This window comes from Castanea sativa, chromosome 5, assembly GCF_040712315.1.
Source record: "Castanea sativa cultivar Marrone di Chiusa Pesio chromosome 5, ASM4071231v1".
Classification (NCBI taxonomy): Eukaryota; Viridiplantae; Streptophyta; class Magnoliopsida; order Fagales; family Fagaceae; genus Castanea; species Castanea sativa.
Window position 1 is genome coordinate 52019733 of NC_134017.1, and position 11598 is coordinate 52031330.

Below are 11598 nucleotides of genomic sequence, written 5' to 3' on the forward strand. Positions count from 1 at the left end.
AGAAGTTAAAAATGCTAAATGAAATATTAGAGTGCCACATAGCAAGAACTCATATACTCCTAGGACAAATCTTACTATACAAACTATTTCATCTTCATCCCACTGTAATTTTAGCCCATTATCATCATTAACTCAACTCATTAAAACTTAGGTTTAGAGTCCACTCTCTATAAATTTATTGTATTGGGTTCTTTGGGCCTATACCCATCTTGTTTTGGGCCTAGATGCAAATCGCAACCTTACATATATATATATATATATATATATATTTTGATTGATTAGTGTTGTGATAGCCTTCATATCCTTGTACTAATTACCATGCAACAAAATTAGGTATGCCAAAGAAATGTGCTACCAGGAACATTTGTGTTATGGCTAATGGACTAGGGACGCCCTCCTTGCTAATCTGTAATTACACTTGCTTTGCTTTCTTCTACAATATTACATAATATAACATGGTAGGGTAGTTTAAATGAAAAACAAATAATTAATGGTTTCCGTTAACAGATGCCTTGGGAGCATTTGTTAAAAAACCATTTTAAAAAAGTTTTGATAACACTTTTATTAAAAATATAAAAATTCGTTAAAAAATCAGTTACTTTTTTCTTTTCCCATAAAAATTTCTAAAATTTGTTCATAAATTAATGCCCTTAGGACATTTCTCAACTTTTTCCTTAATTAATTTATTGGTTTTTCTTGTTTTTCCCAAACTTCCCCTAACTAGTCAAAGGACTAAACCCAGCTTGTTTTAGGAGAGACACTCCCAATTGCTGTAGTTTCATCACGTTGGCTATTGCTAACACAGTATCTACTCAACAAGAGAACTGACTGTACCATTTTTCTTTACTAATTTTAAGTTTTGGTATCTACTCACAGCTTCATCATGAAGAGGAGAAGTGAGAGATTTTAACTAGTAACCTCTACTATCACCTTTTTTTTAAAGTAGGAAAGACCAAAACTGATAACATCCACTCAGTTTTTTGGTGTAGTACAAGCACCATGTGCACATGAAAACTTTACAATAAAATAATGAACAAACATGCCCCCGAAAAATATGGCTGGGATTGCTACTTATTGTTGTTTCTTTTTCGGCCATAGATTAGGTATCATATTTGTTGGCCTTTAATTTACATTGCTTTAGTTGTAAATTAATGTATTTCCTCTGCAACCAGCTAAATGCCACATCCCCATTTTTGTTATCAGTACTAAACAAAGGAGAAGCCTTCTATCTGCAAACAAGACCATTCTCTTTAAATAAATATGAAGGAACACGCACAAAACAATTTGAATAACCCAAGAGCATAGAAACTAGCAATACAGTAGTACTCTTTTTTACTATTTTATACATAAAACAGTCTTGTTCCAATTTGGACAGGTGACAAACTTCAACTACCAGCTGAATACCTGGGTACTGCTTAGTAAACTTCCTCAGCCACATCACTGGTAGGAATCCTTTGGCGCTTCTCCACGTATGCTGATGGAAACCATCCTGCATTACCTCTGCATTCTCCTTCCGACCATCCTGATGGACTCACCTGGATAAACATGTGAAGTTTCAAAGTTACTGAACAAGCAAATATAAAGCATGTCAAACCCAGACAGAAAAATACAAAATATATTAATTTCACTTCTTTCTCTCCTTTATCATCTAAACAAAAACATGGCCTGTGTCAGCTTCATAGTTTGAGTGTGTTTTCTTTAAAACAATACATGACCATTGCAATGCTGTTGGCTAGAATAAGAAACTAAAATAGTGTTAGATGCTTAAACCTTAATGTTAGAAATATTATAAAAACATTGAACACACTTTTTCCAAAATTTTATAAGAAAGTCTTAAATAGCTTTTAGTATTGGAGTTGACACTGTTTCAGAAAAATAAATTCATGACAAGGAAATGGAGATGGCAAAAGAATATATAGGGATGATGTGATACCAACAATCAGTTGAGGATGATTAAAAATCGTAAGAATAAACCTATCAAATGAGGTTGAAGTGGTCAGAACCATTAGGAGAATATGTAACCCTCACTGTCAAAGAAGGATCAACTCATTGTTTAAAATGCATTGACTAAGCTCACTTATAAATGTTTCAAAAACTTATTTTATAAGATGATATATATATATATATATATATATATATATGGATCAATGAAATGGAAAGGTTTTCTAAAAACATTAGGAGTGCCATCTGTTCCAGACACTAGAGCTGCAACAAGGAGAATGCATGGAGAGTACCCCATCATAAGTGACATGTCAACTGCTAGCAAGTAGCAAACCATGTGCAGCATATTTCCTTCTGCTCCAACAAGAGCAGTGGACAAAAAACATATCCCAATATACTTATCCATTAAGCAGATGCTGTCTATATGCAAGTAAAACACATCACAAAACTAAGAGATGTGTCAAGGAGAAGATAAAGTACCTTCCTCACAACAACGTAGTCACCTACTGACAAGCTCAGTTCCTTCTCCGACTCAGCATTAAAAGTATGTGTTACCTGCAATAAGCAAATAAAAAAATTTAGTGATGGACTCTCTAATATGTATTCAACAACATGGATTTAGGAGCCAGTTCAAGGATGAAGGGCTTAAAAGTCACAGAAGCTGCTAGATCAATTTCTCTGACTTCAAGTAAAAGTTTTTCTGATAAAATGACATACAGGAGTATATAGCAGAGCCGTTCCCTCTTCAAACACTGTGTTAGTGTTGAGTCCCCTCCTAATTTCTCTTATAAGGATGTGTTGGTATATGTCCATACTTCACACTATCCAGGTTCCTTGTTATACAAAATGAACATTTTTTAAAACTTCACTACTAATAATGTTAATATTTGTCTTTCTACATTTTTTTTTTTTTTGGTTCTCTTGACTTGTATCAACTCACTCTTCCTCACTGGTGCAGGGTACCCTTACACACCATGAGTAAAAAAACAGTTTCAAGGGATTAAATGGATTGGCACACATTTTGCTATTAAGAAAAATGATTGCACCTGGCATACTGGAAGTATACTAGATGTACATCACAACCAAGATCTGGAATTACAAAGATCTAAAAGCTCCAATAAGATTTTAGCATCCAACCCCCCTTTTTGAAAAGTCCCTCAAAAAAGGAAATAGAAATTAGATTTTGGTACCCACTCAGAAAATGGCATCGGAAAGTTTGAACTTGGTATGAGAATACATAGGTGTTGTCTTTCATATATTGGTTACCAAAATGATTGGGATTGTAATACTCTAATTGTTCTCACAATAGCTTTTTTTGGGGGTCATTTTGTTGGTTTTTCCTTTCCTTTCCCTCTTGTTGAAACAGCACAATTGAGGATTTGAAGAAATATCGCTTATTACCAATTAGGGAATAAATAGGATATGATACTTAGAAAGATATATAATATAGTAACAGGCCCTTAAAGAAAGATTATAACTACTTTATGCCACTGCATCAGTTTGCCTCTCTGGCTTTGAGGTATCATGGGATTTCAAGCTTTGGGAGGTCATTTGGTTTTGGTTGGTTCTTGCATATTAGGACTCTTGGCCCCAATGAGATATCATGGGATTTCAAGCTTCTATGGGAGGTCATTTGGTTATGGTTGGTTCTTGCATATTAGGACTCTTGGTCCAAAGGAACATAATGCCAAAGTGATGCAACCATAAAAAATTGACTTGCTATTACTTTGCAAAGTTGCCTATTTAAGAATGATTTTATGGGGTCCACGTGTAAAGTCCAATTGAAGTGAAAGTTGCATGGTTTAAAGGCCTAGGTATCAGTCTTTTAGGGTTAAAACATTCTTTTATTTGAATTTTTTATTATGGTCAATTTTGTATTAAGGGGCAAATCTATAATTTATGCAATTCCTGCAAACAAAGGGTATTGTACTTTAGTTGAGTCTAGAATTTTCTAGGAGATCCTAAGTCCTTAGGTTTTATTTTCTTCAGGTCCAAGTCAGTGCTTTATTAGGGTTTTAGTTTACTAGTAAAACTAGGAGTTCTCAACTAATAGTACAAGAAAAAATCTTTATATATATATACACACACACACACACATATATATATATACATACATACATATATATATATATACACACACACACACATATATATATATATACATACATACATATATATATATACATACATACATACATACATACATATATATATATATATATACACACACACTTGACTCAATGCATTCGAAGGAGATGGAGTTGATTAATAAAATTATTGAGTGTTTTGAGCATAGAGTCACTGTTTCCCACCCTTCTCTTCTCTCTCTCTTTTTCTTCTTCTCTTGCTTATGTTATTGTTCACGGACACTGTACATACAGCCCCTAAACACCATAATATTCTCTCTTTAGCTTCTTCCTTACACCCCCAAATCATGCCCTTTTTTATACATATCAAAACCATAAATCTCCACATACTTTCTTCTACAAAAGAGCCATCAAATGACTCATCAAACCATCTTTTAATTCCTAACGCAATCCCATAATCCTTTCTTCAATAATTCTAAACCCTAGATCCACAGATCCTCCTAACCCTAAACCCACCACAAGACGAATTTCCCTAATTTCCCCTAAGTCACAAAGAAACTTTATGTTGCTGTGTAAAACCTTTAAAGGAAGCTCATCATTTTATCATAATCTAAATTGCAATTTGTACCATTAACATTTAGGGTATTTTTAATTTAGCCCCCTAGCATTTGAAAATTTGAATTTAAACCCCTAAGTTTACATACTGCTTTGATTGGAGCCTTCCATCTATGTCTGTTGATGATGTGTCCATTACATGTCACCACATTTCAAAGCGGAATAGTTCAAATCAAAGCAATATGTAACGTTAGGGGTCTAAATCCAAAATGTTAGAAGACAAAATCAAAATGGCTCCAAACTTTAAGAATGTAAATTGCAATTTAGTTTTATATCATGTCTCAGAATTCCTAGAAAGTGGTAGCATTCCTTAGCCTTAATAAAGCATTACTTTTTATTCTTAAGAGGCCTTCATAACTCATCACTCCAAATAACAAAGTAACAGAAATCCACGCCATTAACTGATCACTATTTTTGAGGAGTTATTGAGTTCTTAGAAGCTCAGAAATCCTTAAGATTGAACTCAATCAGATGCACCTTCCAGCCCATGGATGCCACATCGCACATAATTTTGGGCAAAAAAAATCAATCCTTCTCTCTTGCCATCATGATGAGTGATCCCTGCTTGGGTTCTGAGTTCTTAAACTCTACTGCCCAAAAAAAGCAACTAGTCCACCAATTAAGAGGAGATCTTGCCTTTTTAAAATCACACCATTTAATATCAACCTCAAATTCCAATTCATCAAACACAGAAGCAGAATCTTTCATGACACTGAAATCCACTAATTACACTACGGGAAAATTTCCCACATTATCAATCTGATCAAACCAATCACATGATCAAACCAATCACAAGTCCTGGATTATTTAGTTAAAACTCCAATAGGTTAAATCTGAGCCATTTTGTTGCAATAAGATTGACACAATAATTTTATCAATTAATTATAAAATTAAAATAGAAGTATTTCTCCTTGAAAAAGCAACCTGATGCAGCCACTTTCAAGTAAGGTTAGAGAAAACTAGCATACCTCAGCCAAGAAGTACGTTGTTTTCTCTGAGCCATTCTCTGACGAAATAACAGGGGGAGCAGATTCTTTCCGCTGTTTCTCTGAGACCATCTGCCACAAGTTCCAGGCAAAGCATAAGTTTTTATATCTTAAAAGGATGACAAATTCTTTTTTGAAAACAACAGAGTCCGGAACTAACCTCAGCTTCTACCTCCCCAAGAATAGCAGCTATTCTTAGATGATAAGTCTTTTCTCCTTCAACCTTAAAAAGCACACAAGTTCATAAATATCACACTGAAAAATCATTATTATACACAGAAACTTGTGGCCCAAAAACTCTGTACATACCATTGAAACAAGCCTCTGGAAGGTCAGCCTTTGCTGCTGTGCATCAACAGCAGCTAATGCAGCTGAAGCTTCTTTACCCAGAACGGCCATGTTTGCTTTTAGTTCCTGCTTTTTCGCTTCTGCTGCATGCAGCTTTGCAACATTTTCAGGCGTTGGAGATTCCCTTACCCGTGCTTGTCTTCTGGAAACTTCTAGTGCCTGTTTGCTTTGTGTGGTCAATACAAATTATGAATTTAAAAGGAAAACATTCAGAATATGAGACAAAAAGTGAGAGTTAGAGGATAAAGATTGGCTAATATAGCATGTTACTCATGCACAAGAAACCCAGTGTTCTGATTACCTGAGTCTCCGCTTCCTGTCTCATACGACTATAACGTTGAGCAAGATGACGAGCATCTTCCAAAGGAGCACCACCGATCATTGCTCTCAAGGGATCTAAAACCTGGGGATGGAGAAGAAAAAAAAAATTAGGGATCTGTAGAACATGAACTAGCCTTTCACCATAGATGATCAACTTCATTCTTAGTCCATTTTCGGTTATATTCAAATACTGACTGCCAAGACTTTAGTTCTAATAGCACAAATAATTACAAAAACAAAACTTGCTGTCTATACCAAAATACCAGCTATATACAAGGAGAAATACTGCTGAAGTATGACACTTGAACAGAAGTAGTCTAGTGGTTAAAGAACAATAAAAGGAGGAATAGAAGAAATAACCACCATTTCAGTGTTCACTACCTGCACCGCCAAACTAGTTTTGTTATATTGCTTACTAGTCATTCAAATGTACATCAAATATGCTGAAATGTTTTAGATGGGTAAGAATCCTGAAGAATTCCACACCTAATTTAACCCCAGCCACTTTTTCCTCTCTATATTTTAAGAACAAATTACTTCTTTTTTTTTTTTTTGATAATCTAAGAACAAATTACTTGATTCAGTACCTGTCAATTGAACTAATTTATCTCAACTATTTGGCCTTTTTTATTGTCTTAAAAGTAACAATCTTGGTCAGCCATCACCTGTCCTGGATTTAGTTCATAAGCTCATTCATGGAAGCTAAATTCCAATTTACTTTTACGGCACCAGGAATCAAAAGGCAGAAATTGTATGCCTCAACCAACAGCATCTGAAACCACATCAACTACCTAGAACCGACTCGTAAGTATGGAGTTGGTAGTTTCTAAAAGTAGCCATATCATATTCTAGAAAAACAATAAGCATGGGAGCATTGGGAGGGAGAGTTATGAACTAAAATACTAAATGTGCAAGTAGGCAGCATCCGGGATGATAAATATAAATAAATAAATCAAAGTAGATGTATCAGATTTATTCTTTCTATCAGAGTAATCTAATAATTTACATTAAATCATCGAAGATGTTTTCCATTTCTATAAGTATAATAAAAAAGAAAAAACAACCTGTGATGATAACAGCTTATTAAAGTCCTCTTGCTCCTTTTCCACATGTTTACGAGCATCTCCATATATAGATGCAGCCTTAGCTAAAATGTTATCATTGATGTTTTCAGCTCCATATTTGCAGCAATCCTCAGACAACTTGGTTCCTAACTACCATAAAGATTATAAATAGTAAGTTCAAGCATAGAAGCACCATGGTATGCAAATAATTTCTTACCTGCCAAATGAATCTTATAAAAACAATTGCATAGTACTTCCAATCTCATAAACTTCTCTCTATGATAAATATAATTTAATGCAGAAAGTATACTAAATTTTCACCTGTTTCAATATGCTTATAGCCTATGGCAGTAAACGTTTCTGCTGCTTTAACAATTTCTTTTTGAAAATCCTGAAAAAGAAAAAGAGCATTATATTCAAACAGAACTACATAATTACAGAATACCAGCATACTTACTAATTTACTTCTCTCCCCAAAAACCAATGAACTAAGGACAGTACGACAAAAATGTTTCACATAAATGGTATATAGTCATGTGAACCAGTCAAAACAAAGTTCAATTTCACATTTTGTTTTTTGTTTTATATATATATAAACTACTATTCTGTTCTTCATAAACTTATCCTCCCAAAGGTGCAACAAAACAAAAGAATAAACGTAAAGGAACAGTGATCAGCCTCTGTAATCTTTGTTCTCTTGATGCTTTGGTGTTGAAATAAATGATCCTACATCACTTACAAACTCAACAACATCAATTCTCTCTCATCCATGTTTAAAATTTTTACTATGTTCCATATAACTCTTTTGATTAGAAGTCATGCATGCACATAGTCCTGAACCCAAGATCTCCCCCTCCACCTTGCCCTTTGTAAGGGTAGGTAGTGTCATTTGAACCATATGTTTCATCCAACACCCCTCATAACATTGCATGTAAAGCATGTTTGGTGCATTAAGGGGCTCATTTTTGTTAACTGATATCATTAGGGTCCAATTTTAATTATTATGTAAAGCACTTTAAAGGAGATGTACCAGTCTACCAGACCCTACAGACTTAAACGAGCAATGGAAAATTATTCAGTCATGTTCACCTAAATTTTCATCCAACGGCAATTTCATATAGGATAGTTCCACATGGTATGACACAAGAACTCAATAATCATACACCCAGTACTTAGTATGTTTGTCCTTGATTCCCAACTTGAATCCAAGTTCCTTAATCATTACAAGGTGTTCCTAAGAAATATTGTTCAGTGTTACTTTTTGTATGAGCAAAAGCCATACCTTGCCATGTAGAGCACAAAATGAGGAAAGTAGAAGCAGCAGAGGTACAAAAGAAAAGGCTTCTTTTTTCTTTTAGATAAGTAATGCAATTCTTATATCAAAAAATAGAGTCACCCAAGTACACAGGGCGAATACAGCTGGGGACCATAAAATCAAACATGCAAATTACATGAATCTATCAAATTAATGACAGAACATAAAGACAGTCTATGCAAACTGGAATCCAATCCAACAAAGTTCTAAAGAAAATTAGTTTGAGATCAAGCTTAGTTTTCTTTGTGTCCTTGAAACTCCGATTGTTTATCTCCCTCCATATACACCGCATTAAGCAATGTGGGGCAGCCATCCACAAATGACCATTCCGATGATGGTGAAAGTGGCCTGGTCAACAAGCTAACAACTCAACAACAGTCTTCAGCATCACCCAACAGACTCCAAATAAACCCAACACCATAGATCACAATTCTGTAGCAATAAGGACATTGGAGTAAAAGATGGTCAACTAATTCCCCATCGCAATTACACATATAACACCAATCCAAGAGCCACACATTCTTTTTCTATAAATTGTCAATCATCAAGATTTTCTCCAAAGTTGCAGTCCAAATAAAGAAAGCAACACTAGAAGGAATCTTTGACTTCCATATCCTCTTCCATGGGAAAGATTGATCACCATTGCCAAGGAGAACCTTCTAATAACCACTCATTGTAAATCCCTGGTTCTTATCTGGTTTCCAGCACAGTTTATCCTCCCTGTAATTTCACTGATTCACCATAACTCCCAATCCTGCACAGCTCTTGTGAAATTGACATCCCAACGGAGTACCCCATGTGTGAATTGCATGAGATCTGCCACAATTGCCTCCTTCTCAGGCTCTTACAAGTAACTAAGATTATGGACCTCAAATCTTTTGCTACACATACATATAAATGAAAGCACATGAAGACCTCAATTTTATGAAAGATTCATCAGAGATGGAAAAGGGATCAAAAGCACCAATCAAAGTTCAATGAAACATAGACTTTGAGGCTTGTTGGTTGTCACAAAACAACAAAGTTGAAGCCAAAGTAAAAAACAAAAGTTGTAGAATGAAGAAAGTGCCACTTCGACAAGTAAAATGGTTTAGCCCAAATCTACCTAACAACTTCAGCCCAACTGTTGGCCAATTATTACTTCCTAGGGTTACCAAGAGCTAATGCAACTCAAAGCACAAACCACAGAAGTCTTAAAATGTACAAAACAAACCTTCTTTCTTTCTCAATGACGACATCAACAAGATCCCTCAGTTTCTTCATAAATGTCAACACACGATGATGATTACTAGACATTGTTACACATGACAACATCACCGACAAGAATGATCCTGGAGTATGGCCTACAGAGGTGGTCAAGATACACCTTCGACTTAAATCTGACTTTCCTTCTTTGACGACCTTGACAGCCACCAATCCTACATCACTGTCTGGCTCCATTGTCATTTGTACTTATGTTCTGCCGGATTCCTTAAATTTTAAATTCAGCACACCAAATCCAGCAACTTATCCATGGTGCATTGTTCCATCGCCAATTCAATTGCCCCAAATACCATGTCCATTTTATATAATGCCCCTCATACAAGTTCCTTTATCAAATCAATTTTGAATCAAGGGCACCACAGAAAAAACCTACAGAGCTACTTAAGACAAATAGCAAACAGACAATAAAACAAAGCCAACACATATCTTCACCAACATTAGATGTCGTCCTTCATCATTTGCATCACCCTCCAATCTCAATATCCATTAATAGTATATAAGTTTCCTCTTTTCTATTTTTCTTTTCGATTCAGGAAGTTATAAAAACCCGAATGTAGAAAGCACCCTACTAATACAATGTCTTTCATAATGCTATAGAATCAGCAATAAAAAATGCATACAAAGCTCAAACAAAAGGACCCAATAATATCCAATTATCAAAAAACACAATTTCAAGCTCAAATTCAATTTCAAAATAAAAAAAAAAAAAAAAGATCTGTACCCTTCCATTGCGAGTGGACCTGTAGAGTTTCTCTAGTTGTTGATGTCTCTGCAACTCGACCTCATCGATAACCATTACATCAGAGCTCTCATACCCAGTTCCACCAAACTGCTTTATCACAGCCTGCAAAATTTGAAAAAAAAAAAAAAAGAAAAAAACCCAACTCAATTATTCAAATCAAAAAACACCCATTTGAACCTAAAGAGTTTCTTCCATTTTCAGTTCAAAAAAATGCTGATATATATAAAACCTGTTGTTGTTTGGCGACTTGTTCTCTGAGCTTACTGGCTTGTTTTCTCAGAGCGTCCATTGCGTTTTGGAATCGGAGGGAGCAAAGAGTCAAGATCTGAGAGCTGAGTACAAATGCTTATGCTGCTACCTCTTCACTGTTCTCTAGCTGAAAGCTAAAGAACTCTTTTCTTTTTTTTTACAGAGTTAAGAGCTTTGTTCTACGATTTTCGTCATCGCTTCGCTGGGTTTGCTCGTTAGGACAGTTTTTTATTTGCCCAAAATATCATTTTGGTCCCATATTTTGAGATATTATTAATTTAGTCAAAATATTTTAATAACAGTCCATTTAATCTTTTGTTATTTTCAATTTGCGGTCGGTTTGTTTTCGTCTGTCAACGAAAATTCACTGTAAGTTAAAATTAACATGGACCAAATTGACTACTAACAAAATTTAGGGATAAAATTAACAATGATCTCAAAATATTATTTTTTTTTAGAAAGAAGATGATATTTTCTCTATTTTTTTTGTGTTTGGGAAGTATTTTTGTATTAGTGAGTACAGGAATCCCATGAATTTGGGCAGTTGAGTGGACATTTGGGTTGCGTTTGGAAACATGAATTTGAATTTTAAATCAATAGATTTGAAACTTTTTAATTTCAAATTCATTGATTTTAGATATCATTTCAAATTTAGGGATTTTAAACC

General features: G+C 34.7%; 1 protein-coding gene across 2 annotated transcripts; it reads right to left on the minus strand.

Annotated features, from left to right (window-relative positions):
- Positions 1-897: 897 nt before the first annotated feature.
- LOC142636647 (SH3 domain-containing protein 3) lies at positions 898-11178 on the minus strand. 2 transcript variants are annotated; one of them, XM_075810920.1, is made up of 11 exons: positions 10912-11178; positions 10662-10784; positions 7684-7753; positions 7363-7508; positions 6279-6380; positions 5939-6136; positions 5790-5852; positions 5612-5701; positions 2422-2496; positions 1405-1535; positions 898-1229 (listed from the first exon to the last, which is right to left on the minus strand). In XM_075810920.1, the coding sequence occupies exons 1-10, from the start codon at positions 10969-10971 to the stop codon at positions 1416-1418; spliced, it is 1047 nt and encodes a 348-aa protein (XP_075667035.1). In that variant the 5' UTR covers positions 10972-11178; the 3' UTR covers positions 898-1229; positions 1405-1415. The 2 variants fall into 2 exon arrangements, with proteins under 2 accessions (XP_075667035.1, XP_075667034.1); XM_075810919.1 differs by lacking the exon at positions 898-1229 and having other exon boundaries at positions 1231-1535.
- Positions 11179-11598: the final 420 nt, after the last annotated feature.